The 22238-nt window shown below is 53.5% G+C and overlaps 10 protein-coding genes across 10 annotated transcripts; 4 read left to right on the top strand and 6 right to left on the bottom strand.

Moving 5' to 3' along the window:
• Positions 1-1831: 1831 nt before the first annotated feature.
• On the bottom strand, positions 1832-4024 carry J4E85_011146 (uncharacterized protein; the record flags this gene model as incomplete). Its single annotated transcript, XM_051475349.1, has 5 exons — positions 1832-2552; positions 2608-2826; positions 2871-3132; positions 3186-3297; positions 3347-4024. The coding sequence occupies 5 exons, from the start codon at positions 4022-4024 to the stop codon at positions 1832-1834; spliced, it is 1992 nt and encodes a 663-aa protein (XP_051320796.1).
• A 475-nt stretch (positions 4025-4499) lies between these two features.
• On the top strand, positions 4500-5047 carry J4E85_011147 (uncharacterized protein; the record flags this gene model as incomplete). The annotated part of the gene is made up of 3 exons (XM_051475350.1): positions 4500-4748; positions 4781-4952; positions 4983-5047. 3 exons carry the CDS (start codon positions 4500-4502, stop codon positions 5045-5047), a joined length of 486 nt encoding a protein of 161 aa, XP_051320797.1.
• Positions 5048-5122: 75 nt separating this feature from the next.
• J4E85_011148 (uncharacterized protein) lies at positions 5123-6752 on the top strand (the record flags this gene model as incomplete). Its single annotated transcript, XM_051475351.1, has 3 exons — positions 5123-5155; positions 5178-6006; positions 6055-6752. 3 exons carry the CDS (start codon positions 5123-5125, stop codon positions 6750-6752), a joined length of 1560 nt encoding a protein of 519 aa, XP_051320798.1.
• A 640-nt stretch (positions 6753-7392) lies between these two features.
• Positions 7393-8354, bottom strand: J4E85_011149 (uncharacterized protein; the record flags this gene model as incomplete). Its single annotated transcript, XM_051475352.1, has 3 exons — positions 7393-7420; positions 7453-8030; positions 8079-8354. 3 exons carry the CDS (start codon positions 8352-8354, stop codon positions 7393-7395), a joined length of 882 nt encoding a protein of 293 aa, XP_051320799.1.
• Positions 8355-9422: 1068 nt separating this feature from the next.
• J4E85_011150 (uncharacterized protein) lies at positions 9423-10028 on the bottom strand (the record flags this gene model as incomplete). The annotated part of the gene is made up of 1 exon (XM_051475353.1): positions 9423-10028. One exon carries the CDS (start codon positions 10026-10028, stop codon positions 9423-9425), a length of 606 nt encoding a protein of 201 aa, XP_051320800.1.
• A 297-nt stretch (positions 10029-10325) lies between these two features.
• Positions 10326-11008, top strand: EIF1A (Eukaryotic translation initiation factor 1A; the record flags this gene model as incomplete). Its single annotated transcript, XM_051475354.1, has 3 exons — positions 10326-10346; positions 10493-10760; positions 10821-11008. The coding sequence occupies 3 exons, from the start codon at positions 10326-10328 to the stop codon at positions 11006-11008; spliced, it is 477 nt and encodes a 158-aa protein (XP_051320801.1).
• A 304-nt stretch (positions 11009-11312) lies between these two features.
• J4E85_011152 (uncharacterized protein) lies at positions 11313-14480 on the bottom strand (the record flags this gene model as incomplete). Its single annotated transcript, XM_051475355.1, has 3 exons — positions 11313-14114; positions 14164-14294; positions 14363-14480. 3 exons carry the CDS (start codon positions 14478-14480, stop codon positions 11313-11315), a joined length of 3051 nt encoding a protein of 1016 aa, XP_051320802.1.
• Positions 14481-14524: 44 nt separating this feature from the next.
• On the bottom strand, positions 14525-15030 carry CBP4 (assembly factor cbp4; the record flags this gene model as incomplete). Its single annotated transcript, XM_051475356.1, has 4 exons — positions 14525-14655; positions 14705-14816; positions 14870-14942; positions 14993-15030. 4 exons carry the CDS (start codon positions 15028-15030, stop codon positions 14525-14527), a joined length of 354 nt encoding a protein of 117 aa, XP_051320803.1.
• Positions 15031-16106: 1076 nt separating this feature from the next.
• Positions 16107-19496, top strand: J4E85_011154 (uncharacterized protein; the record flags this gene model as incomplete). Its single annotated transcript, XM_051475357.1, has 3 exons — positions 16107-16644; positions 16735-19308; positions 19366-19496. 3 exons carry the CDS (start codon positions 16107-16109, stop codon positions 19494-19496), a joined length of 3243 nt encoding a protein of 1080 aa, XP_051320804.1.
• Positions 19497-19747: 251 nt separating this feature from the next.
• J4E85_011155 (uncharacterized protein) lies at positions 19748-20899 on the bottom strand (the record flags this gene model as incomplete). The annotated part of the gene is made up of 2 exons (XM_051475358.1): positions 19748-20527; positions 20756-20899. The coding sequence occupies 2 exons, from the start codon at positions 20897-20899 to the stop codon at positions 19748-19750; spliced, it is 924 nt and encodes a 307-aa protein (XP_051320805.1).
• Positions 20900-22238: the final 1339 nt, after the last annotated feature.

The following is a 22238-nucleotide window of genomic DNA, read 5'->3' on the forward strand; positions in this document are numbered from 1 at the left end:
GTACAATGGAATGTAAATATATCCGTCAAGGACGCGAGGAGGCAGGAACTCTAATCATTCATATGCGGCTCTCAAGGTGCATATGGCAGCGACAAGAAGCATGTCGCTGGACGCGGGGTCAGATATATTGCTTTCTTTTCTGATCTCTTATAGCAATTTCTTGGCCTTACTCTATTCACGGAAAGAACTAAACAGGGCTGCAGATTACATTAACATGAAAATAGGCGAAGTAGATAAGCCAATAGGAATGTAGGCTTTAGGGTGTTCAATTATTCACCAAGTTAATGTAGGCTCAACGAACTCACGAGCCTTCTTCAATGTGGGTATGACAAACCCCTCCAACACTCTACCTGCGCCAGCGACACCACCCCCAAAACCCCCTTCTTCTCGTCCTCCCGGGCCCATTCTCAACACAAGCCGCCCTCCTCAGCTCCTCTTCTCTCCTATGCCACTCTACCATCTCCATGCTAGCTGGCGGCGCCGCTAGCCGTCGCTGCTCATCGCTTATAGCCCTGTTGACACTTATGCACCTCCTCGAAATGGCTGTAGCAACGTCCAATAAGCCATGCTCTTCAGCTAGATGCCGCACATCCTGTGCTAAATCCATGATGCTGAAGAAATCCGAGCCTGGGTCGACTTGTCCGGTGCGGGTGACGGACGCAAGATCATGGGTGAAGTCGTGGGCGAGAATGGCTTCGGCTTGGAGAGTGATGAATTCCCGCATCGACATTTGAGCTGCTCGAGGTGGAAGAGCGGTCGCAGGTTCGTTCGGCGGGGGTACCTGCCCATCGACCATTCCATCTTGCCGTGGATATTCCGCCATCGTGCCCCAAACTCTCATCTGATGCCTCCTTTGCTCAAATAATCCCCTCTCGCTCTTCCTCGCATTTCTCTCCTCACAGTCCCTTCCAACCATGTCCGCAAACCCAGCAAGCGAATTTGATATCTTGTCAACAGCGTCGCGCCCCTGTGGATACCTATCCCGCATTTTCTGCAGCACTGCCAACGCCTCTTCAACGAGACCAGGCATCTCTCTTAGTTCTTGTGATATCTCTTCGGGATGCGTGGGGAAGAAGTCTTGACGGCAGAGCGGACAGGTGCTTGCGTTGTCGAACCAGGTTTCGATGCAGGATGCGCCGAAGATGTGGTCGCATGATGGCATTTTTAGTGCATGGTGGCTTTTTATAGCAGTTGTATCGGCACACGGCTCGGCACAGATTGGGCAGACATGGGGTGAGGCGTCTTTGGAGGAGGAAGTTATGTGAGAAGAGGTATAAAGGGCTGTGTTGCTGAAGGTTTCGCGGGTGTTGTAGAGTGGTGCCATTCTGGAAAGTGGAGTCGAATGTTGTTGGCGAAGATTTGTGGAAATGTCTTTTGAGGCGGTTTTGGGAGTGGGAGTTGATGCAGATTTAGAATGTGCAAGAGGCGCTTATATTCCAAAATTAGTTCTTTGCATTTGTCCCATGGTTCTTCGCACACGAGCTTTGCATCTGACTCATGGTTGGCGAATTCCGGGTTTGGCACTGACGAACCAATGTTGAGGGAGTTCAAATCACAACTTCAGGATCGGCACACAACGCAAAAAGCAAACCATGTTTGCAGCCTACATCGATACAAAAACCTGCAAAGTAGGTGACCTGACGTTTATGTAGGCTCTAGACCTGTTTGGAGAAATTACAGTACTTTTTGATGATAGGTATGAGAGATCCAGATGTACCGCAACACGAATGATCAAAGCACTGTTCGAGATACCAAATAATGTTGCATTGTTTTTGAGAGTACAAGGAAACGCGATAGCCTTCGCCACGATAGTATAGAGGCACCAGCTGAATCATACGGCCGAGACATTGAACGCCGCTGAGACGTTGATGTACTCGCCTTCGAATGCCATGGCATCGTCGCCCTCAAGCATCTCTCGGCAGTCTCTGTCGACGTCGACGTCATCATTCGCGTCGATATCCTGCCGCGATACTCCAGTCAGTTCCGGCGCCCATCTAGCCTTTACATTGAGAGTGTGAGGGTAGTCCACCCGCATTTCGACCATGACACGCAGGGTGACCTCATAAAAGTCGTCACCTTTCGAGCCAACCCGAAGCTCTTCGCCGACGCTCTGCTTGAGTGCACTCAAATCGTAGTGAATTGTCCCCAGCACTTTTGCGTCCTTGTTTTCTTTGTCATCGGAGCAATACCACGATATCTTTGGTCCTTTGGGCGTGTACCAAATTTGCTCCTCAGCTATCCACCGCTTTGAAAGATGGAATGAATGAGTAGACGTGAAGAAGTATTGCCGGCCCTCTGGAAACTCATCTCCTTTCTGCGCGAAGTATTCGAGACAGTTGAATATGTAGAGTTTTCCATCGTTACCCGGTTCGCCATGGGCTTTACGTAAATGCCGAAGCTGGGGGTGTTTTTTGAAGAAACGGGTGCTTCGACTGTTCCATTGTTTGGGAAGGTGTCGTTCGATAGCGAAGCTGGCGCGCAGGAATCGATTTGGGGGGAACATCTTTACTTTGAGGGCTTTGAGCCCTGCACCGCCGGTGACTGCGTAGGTTCTTGTAGAATTTAGTCTACTTGCTTCTGAAGTGTACTTAAAGATGGTTTGCTTACGAGTATTCCGTGTCGTCGGTATGCTCTGGGACATGTTCCCAGGTGGCCATATATCGCTTTCCTTTGGCTCGAAACGACTTGCTGTCGGAGAATTGTCCGACCCAGACGACAGAATCGATGCGCTCTCCCTTGGCTACAACGAGGGAATGTTGTTCGTCAATGATTTTGATCAGACCGTCATGAGCAGGTTTGTACACTCGAATCCATTCATCTCTTTTGCTAGATCAGTACTTCAATGAGTTCAACAAAGACCACATACTTACGATGTAAGTTTGAGGGTATGAGGAAAAAGCCCTCTTGCCGGATCCGATTTGAGACCCTGGATGACGAATCCGGATGGCGGCTTAGTCGTTGGATCACTAGATGAGCGTTTGATGTCGGACTCGTACTTTTGCACCACACCCGCAACAATACTGGGAACTGTTATGTCCGCATATTGTTCACCAAGATATGATTCTGATGCCAGCTTCTTTGTGACAATGTCCCGGAGAACTCGGTTCAGCGAATCACCTCCATGAGAGTCACCTAGATTGGATTAGTGATCGTGTGGCTATGACTGAGATGACTGTCAAGCTTACTGCTCATTGGACAAATTTGTTCCCAGCGTACTGGATCATTGCGTGTCTTCTTGAGTGTGATCATCTCGATAGTACCACCTCCAGCATCGATGACGGAAACACAAGATCCAATCTACAGCAAGATCAGCTTAGCGCGGTGATCAGAAGGTGTTCTGACGTACTCCGACCTCAGTGCCCTTTAAGGAAAGACAATAAGAAGCGGCTGCCTCAGGCTCTGATACTGTTATGATGCTGGGTGGTGCTTGCAGGTTCCACACATTCACTATCGCTTTGACAATCGCCGTATAATATCGATGACAGGATGTTACGCCCCAGTCACTAGGGACGGAGATAACAAATTCGGGGCACGCAATCCCCATATCGAAGGATTGCTCCTTTGCGAAAGTGAACCACTCTGTAAAGTAGTCACTCATGACATCATCTTGTGCGTGGATGTAACCATCTCTTGTAAGGCCATCGAGTTGTTTTTCGAGATCGTTGCGAACGTCTAAAGTCGCGTCGGTGTCGTCCAGCATCAGTTTGGAGAGACGCACAAGGCGATCACCATTTTGGTGGATTTCCTCATGGAACGTGCTCAGTAGTCGAGACACGCTCCAGCCCCAGGATTTGTCGCCGTCCTGACCATAGTATATATGCGTGGGTACAAAATCGTTGTGTTTGTCGTTGGGACAAATGTCTTCGTCATATCCGTGGAGATAATCGATATTATCTTTGCTGATTGAATTGACGTCTTGTCCGGCGGGGACATGGATGCGGCCCATCTTTCCGTAAGTGGTCCCCCAATCAATGATCAGGAAGAGACGATCGAGATCGGAGGAATCTGAAGTGTTGGTGGGCATTATCTCGCCAAATTCCGAGAGAACGACAGGTAGAAACAGGAACAAAAGGAGCGAAGCAGGAACGCAGCTCCGCTTGTCGTTCGCTAATATTGCCACGGCTACGTGCAGCGCCTAGGCGCATGGTCTGTCTCACGTATACGTCAGATAAGAGCGGCCAATATGCACGGAGCTCTGGCGGTATTCCGATGTGGCATGGGAGCAAACGCTCTAAGACACGCGTGTCATTAGTCAACAAACCTACGAGGGGCAGCAAAACACGCTTCTCTTCCCCGTGTGCTTCTGATATAACAGAGTTCGGTCTGATATCCCCAATCGTCAACCAGCTCCTGGACGCTCGACTCGGCGTGCGTCCCTTTTTACCAGCGGAACTACCATGGCGCACCGCCGCTGGACCTCTCAGGATGATGCTTTCCTATTCGCATGTGCGCAGTACTGCTTCCAGCACGATCTCAGCCTCATAGCGAACACGACCACGATGTTCAAGCGTGCGGGCAAAGACCGTACCAGAGAGGCCATCAGATGGCGTGTGCAGCAGTATGGTCCCGTCAAACAGTTTGAAGAGCACGGCATCTCATTCCACGATCTCTCCCCAGCCTTCGAGAGAGAGATTGCAGCACAGACGCGCCGGATTCTCTTAGGGTCGGGTCCTGCGGCAGCCAGCGAGACCGGTACTGCGATAGTTCGGCAGAAGATACGCGAGGCGAGTCTAATAGAAGCAGCAAATGTAAGCTTTCGCATGCAAGTGAGCAGTCGCAGTCTCGAATGAATGCTAACAGTATCGAAGTCGGCGCGTACAACGAGAGCGAAGAAGCGCGCTGCCTCACACGATATCGAGACCCGCGCACGGAAAAGGCTTCCAAAGACACCCGCGGGTCGCCCACGGGGTACAAAGACAAGTCCATGGAAGATAGTGGAGGAAGAGGAGCGGGTGGGAGGAACTATAAGTGAGGAGGTACAGGCCGACGACAGGTCGATGGCTCAGGACGCTCTGGTGGCGAGGAGCTCCGCAAGATCCGCGGGTAGCTCACCGTATGACGCCAAGATACCAGGAAGCATGCCCGTCGATGAAGTTGTTGATCGAGGAGCAATAACACCGTCATGTGTATGGTGACTATCGTGCTGTTGGAAGATGTATATACTGACTGAAGTCCAGGCAAGCCCCACGAATGCCGGCGCTAGTCGCACTATTTCCCCAGCCGAGTCCCCCAACGCTGCCGACGCTCCGCGGAGCCCCAGACGCGTCGCAACAGCAACAACGGCCTCTGATCCCATCAACCCAACCCACACACCGATCATCGCCTATCTTGAGAAGAGGCTCGATGATGTTGGCCGCCAGTTACAGCTAGAGCAGGCGGGTAACAACACACTACGCACAGAAACCGCAGAACTGCGTCGCCAGATCGGGAAGCTCACGACTCCCAGCAATGCTGCACTGCGCCAAGTGGCCAGTAATCTCGAGCTGGAACGGGCAACACTCGTTTCCGAGAAGTTGACAATTAACTCGCGTCATCAAGATGTTATACGATCCTTAGAAGGGCTTCTAGAAGCCAAGGCAAAGCATATCGGACAGCTACAATGCCTCCTCAGCACCCTAAGAGGCCCTCAGCTGGTCTCCAGATCTCAAGGCTACCCGATCGAATACGATGCTCGTTCTCTGCATGCCGACTGGCGTCAGAATGTTGCTCAGCTTGCATCTGACTGTCACACATACGACATGGCAAGATCCCTCCGCGCAGAAAGCCAGGTACCCGTCAAGCTTGAGGCTGCCATGCGTGCTGTTACTGGACTCCCCGTGGCACAAACCGGGAACCTGACGCTCACTGAGTGCTTCACTAAAACCACGGCCATGCCTACTGATGTCAACATCCAGATCGCCTGTTTCATGAATCATGCTCTACGATGGTGTTTCAACACAGCGTTCCATACTAAGGGATTGAAGTCGGAGAAGTTGCACGAAATGTGGCAGTCGATTGCATCACTCAGTCAGTAACACCCCCACAACTAATACGTTCATCAACTAATGAATACAGATGGACTCAAATGTGTACGACAACTAGACACCATGGCCACCCTAGACAAGATTGGCAACAAGCACTTCCGCGAGCACCAACTACCCGAGAAGGCCAAAAGCCAGATGGGTATCTTTATCAGAGAATGCCGCAGCTTCATCCCTTGGCTCGATACCACAAAATTGCGCCCACAGCTCGATACTTGGCTTCAGTCCACCATGGAGATGAAGTTGGAACTTCTTGTGTCAAGCCAACATCACAAACTCGCTTTCCCGCCACCTGGCGCACCTTACGACAAGAACACCATGGAAGGTCAAACCGAGGACGGGAACGACCCGGGCCCCAACGACAATCCAGCAGACTATCGAGTCAAAATCTGCGTCTGTCCCGCGCTTTATACGTGCGTCCCGGAACCTGAGCTACCAGACTGTGACGACCCTTCCTTCAAGGCGGAGAAGTACAAAGATGCGTTGCTCGGAAATAGAGACTTCTTTCCTGAAGAGCCGGGCAAGTATCAGGGCTGGGAAGGAGCTGTTTTGGTATCGAAAGCTATCGTCTTCGTCGAGAAGTACCGTCAACAGTCTCAGGTCGTGCCAGAGCAGAGTCCACCGAAGCAGACTCTACGGATTCGACTGACCCCAAGCTTGGCAGAAGATACCCAGGACGTGGCTGAAGGTGGCGAGGATGGCATGAGCAGTGAGGACGACGTCAAACAGTGAGATAGCAAAGCGCACCATATTCTTGAGGAGAGACTGGAGTCGATGCCTAAGCAGAGCGCATAATGCGGTCTAGTCAACGCAGTATTGTGACACAGTAAGGGGTTGTACCCAAAGCGCAACATACATAGCAACTAATTCCATACCTTTGTAACCACTCCCGCATCTTTCCAACTACCCCCACATCTTTCCAACTACTCCCACATCTTTCCAACTACTCCTACATCTTTCCAACTACTCCCACATCTTTCCAACTACTCCTACATCTTTCCAACTACTCCCACATCTTTCCGACCACTCCCGTCGCTATGAAATATACAAGTCTCAAAGTGCACAAACAGAATACCTGCGAGCAAACTACTCCGATACAATCACTAAATCCAGAAGAACAACATCTACCCAACAAGCATTGATCTCACTCGAACTTTTGAACAACCACTATAAAGACTCTTTTACAACATTTCTATAAGCAGTTAATCAATACGGCAACGTATACAAGATCTCCAATCACTGTGTCTACCCAACAACCCTCCCAAACCCAAACCCCCTAACCCCATTACTAACCCACACCCCCTCCCCCACTTCCACAGTCTCAATCCCCACCGGCTCCTCCATACAAAACCCACTTCCCAGCGCCCAGCGCCTACTCGTCCCCCTCTGCCCCCCAGCCCCTACTTTCGCACTCCTCGTACTATGCCCCCACCTCCCCGCGAAAGACTTCCGTAGCTCCCCCTCATCAGCCCCATCGTCCTTCAGCGTCTTAGCCGAAAACTCTCCTGAGGGTACGCCTACAGGCGGCGTAACCCACCTCCCCCCTCGGAACAAGTACAGAGACGTTAGCGTGCCTTCGGTTAGCTCGCGGACTTCGTTGTAGAGCATGACTTCGCGGTAGGCGGGACCAGCGGGGTTGGGGGGTAAGGCGCGGAGACGGCTTTGGTCGTACATTTCGCGCTTTGTGGTTTTGAGGAGGGTGAAGGGGGAGGAGGGGGTGGGTGCTGTGTCGAGGGCTATCTTCCATTCGGGGGGTGGAGGGGGTTGGGAGGATTGGGAGGAGTCGCCGGCTGGGAGGCTGTCGGTGGGACCGAGGTGCAGGGCGCCGCCTGTTAGGGGGGAGGGCGTGAAGGGTTTTGTGGTGGTGTTGGTGTTGGTGTTGGCGGGATGGTGGGGTGGGGATGGGGATGGGGGGTCTAGAGATGGGGGGTAGAGGGTTGAGAGGGGGACGGCTGGTATTGGAGTACATTCCACAGTTAAGTTGGCGGCTTTGTCGAAGAGGAGGCGGAGCTGGGTTGTTCTTAGTAATGTGTAGGGATGGTCTAATGCAGGTCGTACCTTCATTGCTTCATCTTTTCCTGTTTTCTTGATCTCGTCTTGCACTCGCTTCAACAGTTCCTCATGCAAAGCCTTTCCGTCTTTCAGTCTTTTCTCGACTTCGAAAAAGTCAAAGTGCTGTGCGGCTTCCACCATCCGGTCTCGGTGGTATGCGAGCATGTAGAAAGGCGACGGCGTGACGAAGTTCAAGATGGCTCTTGAGTTTTCCTCTGACTGGAGCAGCAATGGATCGTATCTCAGGGATGTGAAGAGCTGGAACTCGTCTTCTGATGCCATGATGAGGCGCTTGTGGTGGTGATGACTCTTCGTGAATGTCGAGCTGCTGGTGATTACGAGTTGTTCGACAGATGTCTATGAACTTGACTATGAGAGCTTATCTCAAGCCAATGTTGAGTGCAGATATACAATGATGTTGTGTTGTATATAAGACATGCATGTGTAGATGTACGACGGATGTGCTGTCATTGATGGTGGGTCAGCGAGATGACCGTCCAATCCGTTCCGAGCGGACCTCAACTCGGATTCAGTTCCGAAGTCGGCTGATTGGTCAGGACGCGTACTGCATAGAACTTCGTGAACTCTGAATCTGATTTTGTTAACGTTTAACACTCTGTTGCGACGCTTTGCTGTTTACACTTCGTGCTACGTCTAGTCATCCCATCATTGGCGACAGTCTTGATGCACTACCCTTAAGGGAAGAATGCTGATTATGCCTCATCCAAACCACCATTCCAACACAACAAGACCTTCACAAGAACTACACCTAGAACATCAACCTCCCATTGGCCCGGTGCAAATTCCGCAACAATCCACATGCCAACTCTCACATACTCACATCGGAAAGATCATACCCAGCATTCCAAAACAAATTACCTTACTCAGTAAACACAAGGCCAACCCGTAGATGGCTGTAGAAAAGCGGTGTTTACCTCCACCCAACCATGGTGCTGGAGTTAGGAACCACGGCTGGGGCCGAGCAAGCTCCTTTACCAATTAGAGAAAGCGAGCATGTGGATCGCAAGCCTGGTGCGGAGGTTTGTACCGAAGCTGTGACAGCAGGTGGGTAGGAAGCGAGATGATGACATGATGACATGAGGCTGATCAGGGGCGCGTGTAAGGAGTCGTTATGTGTCTGCGCGCAGTGCTTCCGAGTAAAGGTTCATTGCCTCTTCATTTTAATCCACGACCGCCGATGATATTGCGGATGTTATGACGCTTGGTGAACAATGTATTACTACATACGCCAGGGCATCGCTGGCCGGTGGCAGCGGAATAAGACCTTCACCTTCAGCGATGATGCAGCTCAGCAGGTCTCTACGGGCCCATTCAGCCTGCGAGCCACAATCACCCCGTGCGCGTCGCCACGCGTTTGAAGATCTGACGCGGACGCTCTTGCGCAGCAGCAGGCGGGTTCCACGAAGAACGAGTCTTCGTTGGCTTCGCTGAAGCGAAACCCCCAACTGCGCCCCTCTGAGCATTGATCAGAGCCTCTATGACAGCGCCAGCCTCTGCGCGTACATCTACATACTTGGCAGGAACCAGAGGCGGCTCGACATGGAACCTCAAGCTACCCTGCAAATCCAGTGTGTTGCCCGCGCGCAGCGTATTCAACAGACCTGGCTGGCTCTTCCGGATCTCAGGATAGACAAACTTGCCATTCTCGTCGTATCCGCGGGCTTGCAGCTCTTCTTTGATAGCGTTGCGCAGACGCCGTCTAGCCCATGTTCTTACACAGCTGGACTTGTTCAGGTCGGCGGGGGTAGTCGCATGCCACCACAGTCCCTCCTTCTTCTTCTCTCGCTGTCTGCGGCGCTGCGTCTCGCAGAGGGGGTGCTGGGGATCGGACGCGACGTGGTTGAGGATGAAGTGCTTGTAGTCGGTGGCATAGCTGACTTTGAAGGTGCGCGGCTGCTGTCTGGCGAGGAGCGAGTACACGGCATTCTTTGACATGGCTGTCCCATGCCTCTCGTGTGTATGCACGGTGACGTAGGGTGAAGGGGCAGCGAGTGGGGGTGAAAAGGCTCGAGGACCACGGATGGTTTGATTCTCGGCCGGGTGAGCGACGAGGCGCTAGGCTCAACGTGGGCTTAGCGCGCAGTGTCGAAGGCTCCCACAGTGAGTCGGAATCCACAGTGCAAACAACCGTCGAGCCGCCACTACATAAAGACTTGCGCCCGCCGACGCTTCTGCCACCAACACCAAACACAACTCCACCCACACCAACACACACTTCGACTATCGCCCACCATGCCGAAGAACAAGGGAAAGGTATGTCCAGCGCTCTTTTGGAGGGGCTGCCCCGCCACTTCTCCCAGCGCCTGACGCCCAAACCTCACCACGGGGCGCTTTCCATGTCTGGGCGATGCGGCGCTTCCTCTCACATGCCACGATGCACCCGCTAACATATCTACCAGGGAGGTAAAAACCGACGTAGGGGTAAGAACGAGAACGACAACGAAAAGCGCGAACTCGTCTTCAAAGAGGAAGGCCAAGAATACGCCCAAGTCGTCAAGATGCTCGGAAACGGTCGTCTGGAAGCCCAGTGCTTCGACGGCGCCCGCCGTCTCGCCCATATCCGCGGCAAGCTGAGGAAGAAGGTCTGGATCAACCAGGGCGACATTATCCTGCTGTCGCTGCGAGACTACCAGGATGAGAAGGGTGATGTTATTATGAAGTACTCTGGTAAGTCTAGATCCTTTATTCCTAATGACTATATGCGTATGTGGTATTAACGTGTCGTAGCCGACGAAGCCCGCTCATTAAAAGCCTACGGCGAACTCCCCGAAAACGCAAAGATCAACGAGACCGACACATACGGCGACCAGGGCGACGAGGGCATCGGTTTCGAGTTCGACGAGGACCGCGATGACAGCGATTCGGACGAGGCCGACGGCACCGGCAAGAAGGAGATTGATATTGACGACATTTGAGGGGGAGGCGTGCAGATCCGCCATGCTGTCTCGGCTCCTGCTTTGCGGCTGCTGCTTTGCTGTGGCGGGGGCCGGGCTGCTCAAATGCTGCTTCTTGCGAGCGGGCGGATGGTTGATTGAGGGATGTTGAGGGAATACATGGTTCCGTATGGATGATCATGAGGGTATTCGGTATGTTTTTATGTTATATGCTTTTGGGCTTTTCGTGAAAGCATGATGGGATATAGAAATGATGCATGCATAATCTTCGTCCAGACTACAACTTCCCAAGATTCCTCTTCTCTACCTCCCAACATCCCAACCCCTAACTAAACCCCTGCCACTGCACCTCCTCATACACACTGCGATTAAAAAACCGATGCACCCTCCTCCCCACATCCGTGCCCACCAACCAACAAATCTCCCTCTCGGACATATTCGCCACCTCAAACACACTCTCACTCTTAAGCATCAACGTCGACACCGCATTCTCATTCACCCCCGGCAGCGCCCTCAACATATCCTGACTCGTCTGATTAAAACTGCGCATCTCATCCCCACTCTGATTCGGATCAAGCCCCAACTGCACCGCCCTCATCGGATCAGGCTCATCCTGCTGTTTCTTGAGCTCTGCGAAGATCTCAGCCGTTTGGTAGGGACTGCTACTCCAAATAATCCTCAAGCGAGGGAAAGCGAGGGTGAGCATGACAAGTTTGGATTGGAGGTCTGGTGTTGTGGCGGGTCCGTTGGCGGAGCAAGAGCTACTACTGCCGGCTGAGTAATCCGTAAAGGGTTCCAGGGTGAAAGACTTGTTTTGGTCGAACTCGATGAGCAGCATGGGGTGTTTGTAGTGTTCCATCATGGATTCGACTTGGTTGAAGAGGCGGCCGTTGGCGAAGGATTGGATCAGGTCGCGGATGGATTTTCGTTCGATGCAGATTTGCGGGGTGAGGACGTAGTCGCCGACGGTGAGCATGCAGGGGACTATTACTATGGACCGGCCGTGCAGGAGCGAGGGGAGTGAAGACCGGAATTCTCGGACGTCGACGACGACGCGCGGGGGTTCGGTGGTGGCGGCTAGGCGGCCGCCGCCGGCTATACGTGTGTTGATTGTGCGGAGGAAGGATTCTTCGGGCGCGAGGTTGGCGGTCGAGTTCATGGTTAGGGCCATGTTTGCGCGCTCTTTGATGAGGCGGGTGAAGGCGTCTTTTTCGCGGCGGACGGCGGAGAGGTATCGTTGCTCTTCTACGCTGCCGCCGTAGTACATGAAGAAGACTTTTACTGTTCGGTCGGTATGGGATGATCGGTATACTTCTATCCGCCGGATGAACGCTGCGTCGGGCTCGTACATGATGACGTACCGCGGCTTTGTCTCGTCGAGGATGTGCTCGTCTAGGTCTCCAGAGTAGGGGTGTACGATGATGAGAGAGTTCATATCGAAGAGCTCGTAGAAGCTTTCCATGTTGTCAAGAGGATCAAATCCTACGTCGCCAGGCTTTTGTGCTGATTCGATCTCGGTCGGTTCCAGTTCGGCCATTAGACTCGCAATGTGTGCGTCGCGGTCTCCTGCTGTCCGAACAGCTCCTGTATCAGATCGCGATGGGCCTGCCGCTGCGTTTCCGCCTCCTCTTATGCGGCGCCGCTTGTTAGGCGGAGGTTTACCTGAAGTCTGACGCATACCGCTCTGAACATTCTTGTCTGTACTGGTGTTGATGGCCTTCTGATTCTCCGAGAATAACGCAGCGCTGACCTTGCTGAAGTCGCGTTTCCATGTGAGATAGCTCCGTAGCTTGCGTCGCATCATGAAGTTCGCTGATGGCTCGTACTCGTCTTCGTCCTCGTCTGCAACGCCCTCTGGCTTGACGTACATGGTCTGCAGATACTCTCTTAGCTGTGACGCTGTACCTTGGTCACCGCACATGATGAGTATAGAGCCGTTGGACGAGTCTTGCGGTGTTGGGTTGAAGTAGGCATCTTGCTCTATCTCTTGCAGAATTTCTGCAAGCTGCGTCCACTTGGGAAATTCCTCTAGGACAGGCTGCAGAGACTCTGGCACAGCATTCGAGGCGTTTGCTAATTCCACATTAGATACCTTGCCCGTGTAGACTCTTCGCTTGGCAGTAGTGAAGATGGTATCGGCCGCGTCTAGGAACAACCATGGAGATTGGTTCTGCTTTGTTGAGCCTGGCGGCGGCTGCGAGGCTGCAAGCACGGTATCGAGGTACTTGTTGAAGTTCACCGCATCATAAGTAAGAAGGGCATGCAGGATAGTACGAAGCAGGGACAGATCTCGGACGACCTGTCGCGTCTTGAACGTTGTGCGATGCCAGACGGGGTCTAATTGACGTCTGATGATTTGATCAAAATTCTTGTGTAGGGCACTGTCCACATTCCAATCCTCCATCTCCACGCCTGGGTTCGCTTTCTTGAGCTCGCTGATACTGGCCTCAACACAGGCCAGTACCGCGTTCTGTATATCTTGCATAGCTTCCGTCATTGGCACTTCCAGCTCAATGACTTCCGCTTTCTTGCGTCCTTCGAGCGAGTTCGCGACTGCGACGTGGAATCTTGGGTATAGCGCGGGTTTCGTCAAGAACAGGTTCTTCATCATATTCGTGAGCGGAGCGAATCCAGTCGTGAAGGGTTCTGGGGTATCCGAGAACGCCTTTAAAAAGCCTGCCTTATTCTTCTGCCGGTATATTCTCAAGATGAAGGCCTCTAAAGATGTCGCGACGACCCTCTCAGCATGCAGCACCACCACACCCGTCACCGTCTCCGGGTTGAGTAGCCCCGACAGAAAGTCCACGATGAGGATGCGCGACGTGATGCTGAAGATCCCGCCTTGGGCATACATCTTCTCACGTGTCCCAACGCTCATCAGATCGGTATTGACCAGGCTCAGGCCGCGACACTTGGGCGCGTTGCTGACGGCTGCGTGCTCAGCCAAGGCCTCTCCGATCCAGACATTCTCGCGATCGTCGGCACCCACGAGCAGTATAAGGTTATTCCCGGCGGCATCGTAGGAGTGGAGGAGGTTCGTGACTATGCGCAGAAGGCCGAGGCCGCGCGCAAGGAGGACGAGCTCATCTTCCTCGCGCAGTTCGTTGAAGATGTCCTGTTGGAACTCCTATGATGTCATTAGTGTCGTATCTACAGATGTTCTAGATTGGGCTTACGAGAGGCAACGAGAGCTTCACGGGGGCTTGCGCATCGTTGGGCATTGGATCCTGCTTCAACGGTCGTGGTGGGGCGAGATGAAGGTTTGGGGCTGGTTCGCGCGTCTGGGTTCGCGGAACATTCGCGAAACCTAGACGCTGTCACGAGATCGATCCCGGGCGGATGTCACCTGAGCAGAGGCCTCGCCTCATTTCAGACATCCATGGATGCAATTATGCCTGACATTGGAGATGAACGGTACGTCATAGGTCTTGTAGAATGCCTCGATTTCCAGGAAACCCTGGGCTTTGGTTGGAAGCGTAGATTCGTGATACATGTAAATATACAACAGCGAAAAGGAAGTCATCTGGCATGGGTCTGCTACTGCGTGCTAGCCCTGATCTCTGCCTGTCTTCTCCGACCCTCGGCAGCATATGCGTCGCGCTCCTCCCTGCGGATCTGTTGTTCTGTCTCAGACCTCTTCGCATCCATTTCCTTCTGCGCAGCCCAGACTAATTTCGTTAGCGCGGTCTCGAAGATGACTGCAGAAGGAACACTTACTCGGCTTGTCTGAACGCGAAGCCTCCTTCAATTGGCCAACAAAGGCGTCAAAGTCCTTCTGCCTCTGCTCCCTTCCGGCAAGAGCCTTCTTCTGCAGTTCTGGGCTGTACCTCTGAACGGATCATGAGCAGCTGTTGGGCGCAGCACATGGCAAAGTAGACATACCTTGAAGATTTCTTCCTCAGTAGGTGTAACCCACATGACGAGTGCAGGGCCGCCGATGCACAGGATTCCGCCTCTATCTTGTCATCAGTTTATGGCCATGCAGCGACCATGTATCCAACGTACCCTGCGATGGCTTTGATGTAGGCCGCGGTAGATGGCATGGTGTGTCTTTTGTGACGGTCTGAATATCGGGAAGTCTACTTTCTAGATTGCCTGCTTGTTGGCAGCGTATGTTCCAGGGTATCGTGTTGGGGTGGAGACTCGTGCAGCTAAAGTGGTGAAGTCGACGATCCACCCAACTGCCGGATTGATTGTCTAACAAAGCTAGCCTGCTGCGCCACTCTCAATCACGTGTGTCGTGCACCGCCGCCCGACGCCACCGCAGCTGCATCGTCGGGACCCAACTGCTTGCAGGCGGCGAACGCTTACCCGAGCCTAAGGCCCAGCGATCACCGTCGACCCTGCCCTCATTGGTAGGCCGTTCCTCGACTGCATGATGTGTATGATCTCCAGCGGCTCTGCGACTTGCTTCGTATAGGGACTGCTTGACATCAGCTCATTCGGGCTGTTTTGCGCAGGGCTGATACTGATCGTCTCCATATTTCTCCAGTCACTTTAGCTGGCGGTGTTACTCAGGGCAAATTCAAAGGCTTCATTTAATCTACTCGCGTGCGAATCAATCCACCGACAACGATTCGTCTACTCCAAGGTCCCTTGTCCGCGTTTCAAGGCGAAGGACGCCAAAGCGGGACTTTTGCTTATTCATTTCCTGTGTTGCACCAGCGGCGTGTGGGTGACAGACCTGGGTTGAAACGTAATCGAACTAATTGGAGGTCACCCCGTGTTTGAGGAGGCAGCGGCCGCCCCCAATTGGCGTCGATTTCCAGAACATGTACAATTGAGAGTTCGACTATAGACTTTCCACCTTCACCCCATCGTCATCCCGCCTTTGAAAGGTCGTCCCTGTGCTGAGTGGGCATATGACACCTCTTTGAGTTTGTGCCACCCCTGTCAGGTACGACATTGCCCGGAACACGGCCAACTGCCAACACCGTCATCGCGATCGCACGTCGACGACCAGCATCCGCTACAAACAGGCCGAACGAGCCCAGGCTCGCGATCGCGATTGCGCCCCAGATACCTTAAGAGCTGCAGCCCCGCCGGTCGGACATCACCAACGCTCGCTAGCCTCGTGATAGACAGCCTCGGGTCAGGCTTCTCCGATAACGCCGCAAGCATGGCGCACCAACAACACTACGATCACTACGCGCAGCCGCAACAGCAGCAGCAGTACTACGACCAAGGCCGGCCGCAGCAGAGGCAGCAGCAGCAATACCAGGATTACGACAATCAATACGACCAGCAACAATACTACGACTACGATTACGGCTATGACCAGGGCGGCCACGAGCAATGGAACAACGGACACTATGACCAGCAAGGAGGATGGGACAACGCGCAGCAGCACGGCGGCTACCAGGACGTGAATGGGCACTCGAGGCCAGCCCAGCCGGATCCGCGACGCAGACAGCCGCCGCAAGACCAGTACTATCAGGAGGAGGCATACAGCGACCAGCACTACCAGCAGTCGCCCCCGCAAAACCCAGGACGGAGACCGCCTCCTCAGAGTCAGCGTCCTCAGCAACCTGCCTACAATGAGCCCCCGCGACAACGACCACCACCACAACAACAGGATCCCCGAAGCCGACCGACAGGTCAGGGGAATGCGCCACCCATCAACACACAAAATGGACGAGGTGTCCAGAGGCCCCCAGGTATGTCGCGACATCACGATTCACTCCTACAGAATAGACATGGCACGGCGGGTCTTCATCGTAATATAGTCTACTAACCGCCGTTGACAGGCCTCGACCGCTCCCTCTTCAACCCAACATCACCCAAGACTCTTGCCTACGACAACCCCTTTCCGACCTTTCCTTCGCAAAAGCCACCGCAAGCTGGCTCGAAGCCCCTCGAGAAGGGCATGGCACAGATGAACATCAAGGATGGTGGAGGACAGCCGAAGCCTACAGGCCCATCTGGGCGAGGACAGCCTATGCCGCCACAAAACCGCGGCCCACCACAGCAGAGGTCAATACCCAACCCGCGGCAGGACTCGGGGCATTTCGAAGGCCAGGGTCAACGCAATGCCCCTAATCGCATGCCGCCTGGACAACGACCACCGCCCATGAACGCCGATCCTAGTCGAGGACAGCAACCACATCGCACATCTGATCCCATGTCGCGAGCTTTCGGTCCGAACACACAGCGATCTGTGACAATGCCTCAGACACTGCCAAATGGAAATCAGGGTGGATATAACGGTCAGCAAGAGTTCGCTGAGCCTGGTGCTGTTTCTGGCTACTATGGCCCTGCATCGCCAGACCACATCCCTCCCAGGCCTTCAACTGCGGGCGGGACGAGGCAAAATGGGCCTCCGATGCAGCAGGGACACAGGCCTCCTATGCCCCAAGCACCACAGCAGCAGCCTCCATCGCTATATCACCAAGATCAGCGTCAAGCGCCAATCCAGCAGCAACAGGCTCAGGGTGGCGAACCGGCACTGGACGACTTCTACGATGACTACTATGGGCAGGGCGACGCTGCGATGGACATGCCCAACTTCGATGCCATCCCAGAGACCAACAACAAGCATCGCAGAGGTGATTCAATCGACAACCACTTGACCCCATCTAACGATACGCGCTATGCCCCGCCGCCTGCTCCCATGAACTCAGGATCCGGCAATCCTCAGGGTCAGATGCAGCGTAGCCGATCACAGCCAGATCTCAACGGGCAGTACGCAAATGGCGTGCATGAAATGGCGGCAGATGCTCCCCCAATGCCAGGTCCATCACGGGCAAACACTGGCTTTGCGCCCCCGAATGGTCTAACCAACGGTGTCCGAGGACGAGGGCCGCCTCAGAGGGGAATGACAGGTGATAGCATGCATGGTGGACCACCCAACCAAGGCCCAATGCGTGGACAGCCGCCTAACTTCGACCCACGATATGGAGCGCCCCCTTCAGGGCCACAAAGGGTTTACTCAGATGAGACTACATACTCTGAACCGCCTCCCAGCATGAACAGGAACTTCGGATCGCCCGCACCCGGACACCCTATCCAACGACCAGGAACAGCTGCACCTGCACCGGGACGAAACCCAAGCGATCCTATGGGCAGAAGACCTGGCACTACTCAGCCACCATCGAATCCAGACGCGTTGCCAGCGCACCCCATGCCTGTGCGACAAGGCCTTATGCAGCAGCCACCGCGGCAGCAACCACAAGCAAACCAGCCCCAGGCGCCTCAGAACGCAAGACCGCCGCCTGTCAGACAATACAACAGCGAGCCTGGACGCCCCAGTATTGAAAGCCAACAATCTTCCACACAGCGCCACAGCGGAACAGGCGCGGCACCCCATCCAGTAACTTACGATGAGCTGAACCGGCTACGCAACACGTGGAAGCAAAACCCCAATGACATTCCTACGGGTCTGAAACTATCGAAGAAGCTCGTAGAAGCATCGAGCGTACTTGCCGATGAAGGAGGCACTGCCGACTCCAGGACGAAGAACAAGAACCGAGAAAAGTTCATCCTCGAAGCCCACAAGATCATCAAGAAGCTAGTCAGCAATGGCTCACCGGATGCCATGTTCTATCTCGCCGATTGTTACGGGTCAGGAGGGCTTGGCTTACAAGTGGACACCAAGGAGGCATTCACGCTCTATCAATCAGCCGCCAAAGGAGGCCATGCCGCAAGTGCATACCGTACAGCTGTCTGCTGCGAGATGGGTCATGAAGAAGGCGGCGGCACCAAGAAGGATCCCCTCAAAGCCGTCCAATGGTACCGACGTGCCGCCGCGTTGGGCGACCCCCCTGCCATGTACAAGATGGGCATGATTCTCCTCAAGGGACTCTTGGGCCAACAGAAGAACTTCGGCGAAGCCATCAACATGCTCAAACGAGCCGCTAGTCTAGCCGATCGCGACAACCCGCACGCACTCCACGAATTGGCCCTCATCTACGAAGCGCAAACCGGCAACGAACGCGTAATCCGCGACGAAGCCTACGCGCTACAGCTCTTCCACCAAGCCGCTGATCTCGGTTACAAGTTCTCTCAATTCCGTCTTGGTCAAGCTTACGAATACGGGCTCCTGGGCTGCCCAATCGACGCACGTACTAGTATCGCTTGGTACACCAAAGCCGCTGCGCAGGAGGAACACCAGAGTGAACTCGCACTTTCAGGTTGGTACTTAACAGGTACATCGGGTATACTCGAACAAAGCGACACCGAGGCTTACCTCTGGGCACGGAAAGCGGCGTGCGCGGAACCGCCGCTGCCAAAGGCGCTGTTCGCCATGGGCTACTTCACTGAAGTGGGTATAGGCTGCCCGCGCAGTTTGGATGAGGCGAAACGGTGGTATGGACGCGCTGCTGGTATGTTCCAAATGTCTTGTATTGCAAAGAAGAGTGGAAAGCTAACGTTTTTGGCAGCATACAAATTCCCCAAAGCTCAAGAACGTCTTGAGGAGCTTAAGCGTGGTGGAAGTAAAGTGCAGATGAAGCGTGAACGTCTTAGTCGGACGAATCAGAAGCAGCAGGAGGAGAATTGCTCGGTTATGTAGTTGTGGGTTGTACTGTACTATCATCTGGATGATTTGTTTTCGAGGCGCTGTTTGTCTGCGTTTGCTTGGTGTTGCTGGCGTTGAGCATGGAGTTTGAGTTGAAGCATTGACGGCGTTTGCTGTTTTTGTACGCTTTGATACATAACTCGATCGAGCGCGAACATCGAATACAGCATTCAATCAAACAAGCACACAACAAGACTAACTCCCGCCGTGAAGCCGAATCCCCTGATCACCAAAACCCCATCCCATCACTGCCCTTTCTCCAACTTCTTGATCTCAGCCTCGACCCTCTCCGCCTCTCTAAGCAACCCCTCCTTCCTCTTCGCCAAGTCCCTCATCCCCTTCTCCCCAGCCTTCCCATACAATTCCAACTCCCGTCGAGACAACGCCTCACGATCCCAAAGCGCCCTCTTTCCCCCTCCCAACCCTTTCCTAAACTCCTTCAATGCGTCGACAAACTCCGCAGGCGGGGGGTGCAGCAACGAGTGCGTTTTAGCTTGCAGACCGAGTAAGATGGCTTTTGTCTGCAGGAGCTCGGCGGAAGATTTTGTGTGGCGGGCTAGGGCGCCTTGTTGGGTTTGCTCGAGGATTTTGATGCTTGTGCTGAGGAGGGAGGAGTGTGTGGAGAGGAGAGTGGTTAGGGTGGTTGTTAGATGGGTGTGTGCGGCTTGCAATTCGCTAGGCAGGGTTTCCAAGGCGGAGGTTTGGAGGGAGAGAGATGTGCTGTGGAGGGATGAGATTGGTGGGGGGGAAATTGGAGACGCGATAAGGCAGAGGTAGTCGGCTATGTTGGTGAATTGGGTTGATAGAGCTGAGGCGATGGGAGCGATGTTTGAGTGGAAGAACTCGATGTCTTCGGACAATATGTCGAGGTCGGATGCGGGAACTTGGCCGTTGAGTTGCGCGGTTACGTTTTCTGTGACTGCGTGTAGATCTGGTGGAAGATCGGTGGCTTTCGATGGAAGGGTTGAGAGCGATGTTGTGAGGATCTGCGTTGTGTGGAGAGTTGTGAGGGCGGAAGTCAGAGTCTGAGATCATGTCAGTATGTATGGTCAATACCAACCCATACTCTTGTTTACAGGCCAAAGGTCTGTAAGGAGATGTCAAAGATGACCCTGTGGTTGAGCAAAGGCATGATACCAGGACTGTAAACAAACAAAGGATTGGATTGCCGAATTGCGTGTCTAAAGCACGAAATCACGAGTATAGTAATGACCTGAATGTCTTCTCAATAGTGAAAATAAAGAAATCCATACCTTCCGTATCTCATCATGTACTCGCTGCTTCTTCGTATCCCTCGATGAGCCATTCGGATTGAGCTTCCTTGTGCAAAGATCCTTGTACAAGATTTCAAAATTAGGATTGCGCTGCAGGACCACGGGATCAATCGGCGGTAGCATGACGTTCCTCGAGCTTGTGTGTTGTGGCTTGGAGGTACGGCTAAGAAGAGACGCGACAGGAGTAGGTGCAGTAAAGTAGCGGTAGGAGCGGGGCGCTAGCTCGTTACTACCTAGTGCCTTAGCCCACCTTTCACTGTGCTCGTCGATCCCCAAAAGTCCCATCTTTTCCAATTCGAATATCACATCAAGACCTTACTCGTATAATTCAAGAACCAATTCCCACATAATGCCAGAATCCCGCCGCCAATCGTCTACATCTACGGTATCAACATACCACCTCTACAACCGCACGGGCTCCTCCTGTGCACGTCGCGTCCGCATCGCGCTCTCCCTGAAAAAGGTCCCCAATGTCCTCTACCACGACGTGGAGAAATACACACGCACCTCCATTGGCACAAAACAGTACCTGGCCATAAACCCCAGCGGCGCTGTTCCCACTCTGATTCACGAAGTCACCACACCAGGCCACTCTACTAAACAACGCTTTGTGCTCACGCAATCAACTGCTATCCTAGAGTATCTGGATGAGATGTTTCCGGGGGCATGTCCTTTGATGCCGCTGGTGGGTAACAGGGAGGAGAGAGCACGGGTGAGGGAGCTGGTTGCGGTGGTGACGCAGGATATGTTTCCTTTTGCGAATCGAGGGAATGGGGTAAGGATGTGTGAGGTTGCGAAGGCGACGGAGGAGGGGCGTTTGGAATTGATTAAGATGAAATTGAATGAGGGGTTTGATGCCTACGAGGCTATGATGGCGCAGTGTGGGGGTAGGTATAGTGTGGGCGATGAATTGAGTATGGCGGATGTGTGTCTCGTGCCGCAGGTGTTGCAGGCGCAGTTGTGGGGGGTGTTTGTGCTCGGATGTGATAGATGGCCGCTGATTAAAGCTGTGGTGGGTAGGTTGGCGAGGGTTAAGGCTTTTGCTAAGGAGATGGGGGATATTGCTGTCGATGAAGAGACTGTCGTGAAACCACTGCCATGATAGCTATGCAGACTGCTAAAGCGTCTCTATCTTCCTCTAATGCATGTTAACGCCGTTGACAGCCAGTTCATACGCTAAACTTTTCTCTTCGAGAATGCCATACATCAATTACACGCAAACACTGCGTTCCATCTCCCAATCAAAAGATCTCCTTCTCACACACAACCTCATACCGTTCATCCACCACCTCTCCCTGTCCTTCCGCACCCCCACTCCAGATCTTCTTCGCGCCCATCATACAAATACAAACTCTATCCACCCTGACACCCTCCGCCCATACAAACCCCTTGTACTTCTCAATCAGATTGCGGGCGTCAAAGCGCATCCAGCTCTTGCCATCAGGACCATTACCTTCACCCG

This window comes from Alternaria conjuncta (genome assembly GCF_024043145.1).
Source record: "Alternaria conjuncta strain BMP 0040 chromosome Unknown scaffold_31, whole genome shotgun sequence".
Lineage (NCBI taxonomy): Eukaryota > Fungi > Ascomycota > Dothideomycetes > Pleosporales > Pleosporaceae > Alternaria > Alternaria conjuncta.